The sequence below is a fragment of the Thermobia domestica genome, chromosome 7 (genome assembly GCF_964235325.1).
Source record: "Thermobia domestica chromosome 7, izTheDome1.hap1.1, whole genome shotgun sequence".
In the NCBI taxonomy this organism is placed as follows: Eukaryota; Metazoa; Arthropoda; class Insecta; order Zygentoma; family Lepismatidae; genus Thermobia; species Thermobia domestica.
The window spans coordinates 303,377,651-303,381,646 of record NC_137460.1 but is presented as its reverse complement, the minus strand read 5'-3'; the positions used below and the strand labels follow the sequence as shown (position 1 = coordinate 303,381,646).

At 36.8% G+C, this 3,996-nt stretch overlaps 1 protein-coding gene across 1 annotated transcript; it reads left to right on the top strand.

Annotated features, from left to right (window-relative positions):
* Positions 1-1,619: 1,619 nt before the first annotated feature.
* LOC145689819 (uncharacterized) lies at positions 1,620-2,015 on the top strand. Its single transcript, XM_081764026.1, has one exon. It carries the CDS (start codon positions 1,620-1,622, stop codon positions 2,013-2,015), a length of 396 nt encoding a protein of 131 aa, XP_081620152.1.
* The last annotated feature ends 1,981 nt before the right edge of the window (positions 2,016-3,996 follow it).

The window sequence follows — 3,996 nt, the reverse complement described above, 5'->3', positions numbered from 1 at the left end:
GAAACGGTGATGATGAGTAATGAATGAAATGGTGGAATGAAGTAAGTGGGAGGAAACGGGAGAACCCCGAGAAATCGCACGCACACGGTGTTTGTCCACAACAAAGTTCACTTGGCAGGGGCTCGTTATCAAGACAAGACATCTTTCAAATCTAATGAGAAACTAGTTCACCCAAGGGTTAGATCGGAAAAATTGTTTTAGTGTTACAGGACTCATAGTATAAAATCTATAAATTGTTATAAAGTGACTGTGCGAATATAGTGAAGAACATTTATCATCGTTCAAATATATACAAATCATTACACAATATACCAAAATAAGAAATGTTATATCACACTCTTTGTTGACCTCTTGTAACGCAGAAGGGTTCTAATAACTTCTCGGTGAAATTAAGAAAATACAAAATCCTGATCGATCTTTCTTTATCATTTGTCTAAGAAACCTAAATGACCTATATACATGAGCTGAACAAAGCGATGCCGCGTATTTATTTACATAATCGGGGCATTTCTGCTTTGTAAAGTTTATGTCGCTATTTTTCCCTATTTGCCTACCCTATGTCCTCTCCTATGATTCTTTCCCCCTTCAAATTTTTGATGTTTTGGTAACCTCCACCACATCTCTTGGTCCAGAGAACACATGGGGCATTTTGATAACCCCTGCTGTTTCTGGACATTCCATTCGCTTAAAACAGAGGCGTGGCTCACGACCCCTGCAAAATATTTCCCGTGTTCGCTCTTTGGCCGGCTTTAATACAGTATTTTAACAACTTATATTGAAGCAGTTTATTTTGTTTGTGTAAGTGTTAAGTGCTGTTTCTTGTGTGTGTGTGCGCGCGCGTTTACTATATGCAATGGCAAGGAAGAAAAAGTCTGTAATTCATTGCGAAGGAAGACAAATAATTAATAACGTACTTAAATTTTGTGACGAAGAAAAAAAAGCGGGTCACTGGCTTTTTTCAATAGATCAGGCTACGAAACGTGCTGCAGCAGCGACTGGAAAAAGCGAAGCAACAATTCAAAGAATAAGAGCGGAAGGACGAAAAGTCGAAGTAAGCGGTGAAGAGTTATCAACTCCGGCAAAATCAAGCAGAGGTAAGCCTGAAAAAATCCAATTAGATGATATGGACAAAGGTATAATAAGGACAAAAGTGTACGAGTTTTATGTTTTCCGTAAAACTGTACCGACTTTACGATCATTGCTTCCTGTTGTTCGAGAAGCTATTGGGTTTACTGGAAGCAAAGAAACCCTACGAAGACTTTTCAAAGAGATAGGATTTCGCTTCGCTAAGTGCAAAAGGAACAAGCACTAGCTTATAGAAAGGGAGGACATAGTTGCCAAAAGAACATACTTTCTTAGGCAAATGAAAAATAATAGAGAAATCGGAAAGCCAGTTGTGTACTTGGATGAGACATACATTCATTCAAACTAGATAGTTAAGAAATGTGGCAGTCAGACGATGTAGATGGCATTTACACCACTGAACGTGTTGGCCGAAGGTGGGTCATAATACATACTGGAGGAAAAAGCGGATTTGTGCCGGTTGCTCTCTGCATATTCAAAGCAAGAACTAAATCCGGCGATTACCACGACGAAATGAATGGACAAAATTTTCTTAGATGGTTCGTGAGCAGTTGATTCCAGGCTTACCACCTCACAGTATAGTCTGCTTTGACAATGCATCATACCACTCAGTACAAACAAACAAACCTCCAACATCATCTACTCTTAAAGCTGATATTCAAAATTGGTTAAGGGCAAATAACATTACCTTTGGAAGTGATGTTCGAAAAAGTGAACTATTGAATTTAGTGAAATCTTATCGCCTGGAACCAGAATATGTGATTCGCAATGTCTTAAAAGAACACAGACATATTGTTCTTCGATTGCCACCGTACCACTGTGATTTGTCACCAATAGAATTAATTTGGAGTTTGGTGAAAAGACGAGTGGCGGAAAGAAACGTTGAACAATCGGATGCAAATATTAAAGATATAATCGGAAGATGTGTTTAAGTCCATTACACCGGATGAATGGAGAAAACAATGCAGCCATGTGAGGAGACTTGAAGACGAATACGGGGAACGAGGTGGACTGGTTGAAGAAGCCGTCGAAAAGATTGTAACTGAACTTGGTGCTGATTCCGAAGTGAGTGCGAGTTCCACAGAAGATGAAGAAGATGAATCAGGATGTGACATGTCAGATATCAGCCCTTTACCGAAGAAATAATATCAATTAAGGTAAGGCAAGATTTGATTTCATGTTCATATTTTCATATCTTTGTAGCAATAAAGTGAATTTTTATGGTTGGAGGAACAAAGGATCGCACCATTAATATTCCATCCTCGTAACAAAACTCTGATTTGAAACACAGATCGATCATACGAGTCATTTTCAATGTTCTTGCTCAGTCGCATACAATGGCTTAAAGTGATTCTCCAATTTTAACCCCCACCTCAACAAGATCATACGGAAAAATATATACCATATCAAGATATGTACTTAGGCATACAAAAACGCGCGTATTTTGAAAGTTGAAACTATTTAAGTTTGGACGTCGTTAATGAAATTCTGTGTACGTCACTGGTCCCACATGATAAGGACCGAATTATGTCTAAAACCAATGATAAAATCATTGAAACATTTTTCCTAGAGCAAGATAAGGTATTTCATGTATGTACGTATTATTTCTTCCGTATTATTAATTCTAGTGTTCAAAATTAGTCCAGGACTTTGCTTCTACAGAGAAAATTACTCAGGAGTTTCCCCTTGAATTTTGATCTAGACAGACCAGTGTGTAAATTGAGGTTAGAAAAGTTAGATAGAAGTGTTTTCGTAATATTTTGTTCTTTTCGTGGGGGAGTAACACCGTATGTAACTACTACTACTACTTTTTTGAAAACAAAACTTTTTCTTTTCAAAAACATTGGTCAACTACTTTTTCTTGTAACACGTTAATATTCATAAAAATCAAGGCATGTAATGATATTGTATTATGTGAAGCAAATCGACATCCGTATTGTGTTGCCCTAAAGTAACCATTTCTCCATTCTTTCCTCAGATCAATTCTTTATCACCACTACAGAAACTAAACAAATAGGGCTATGCCTTTTGAAAGTTATTTTGCAAACATAATTCATTTTTCTTTATTATAATAAATTAGCCCTTCCCTCTGGTCTAGTGGATAGCGCATATGGCTTTGGTGCACGTTGCTCCTGGTTCGATTTCCGGTGGGACAGCAAAAAATTGTCAAATATTTATTTTCATCAATCATCTGTTTCTTTTAGCCTAAAGGGCATAGCTGTGGGACGTTAAATTAAAAAATCATCCTTTTCTTTGCAATAAATTGTTCACTTTGTCTCTTGGGAGGTTTTTCAACTTGGAATCGCGAAGCGAAATGAAAACGATACTTATAATTAGGACCTAGTAGCAGAAAAATATTTTTAAAAATATTTTGAACTTCTTATTACATATTTTTATTTCTATACTTTATCAAATACAGCAAAGAATATTAAACAAATAAAGATTAGTTAAAAAACATTTGGAACAAAAGAAGGAGAAGCTAATGAGAAACTGCAAATCGAAACACCAGAAGCAAAAAAATACAACTTACAAATGTAAGTGATTGGCAGCAATAATGAAAAACTTATTGGAAACCGTTAATGAAATATGTGGATTACAGGCAAGAGGATGTGATAAAAGGGGTCGTGACATAAAATGAGATGAGAAAGCCCAGTTTATTGTACCGTTAGTAAGTCTTTCGTTCTATTCAGTGATCATTGTGTTAAGGAATCAAAGTGCACGAGAATTAAAATTCATTATTATTCCTTATGAGATCCGGGGAGTAGTAATGGCGATACTCTGCCTAACTCTCGATTATTCAATTTGGGTCCCCATGCACCATAGTGAATGAATTAGGGATGCTTTGGCCCGGGATTACGTCACCTATTGAAATTTTGCTTATGCTTATTCAGGGGCCATGCACGATGGTACGAA

Coding starts and splice junctions, on each gene's coding strand:
- LOC145689819 (XM_081764026.1), top strand. CDS start 1,620: ATGGTTCGTGAGCAGTTGATTCCAGGCTTACCACCTCACAGTATAGTC.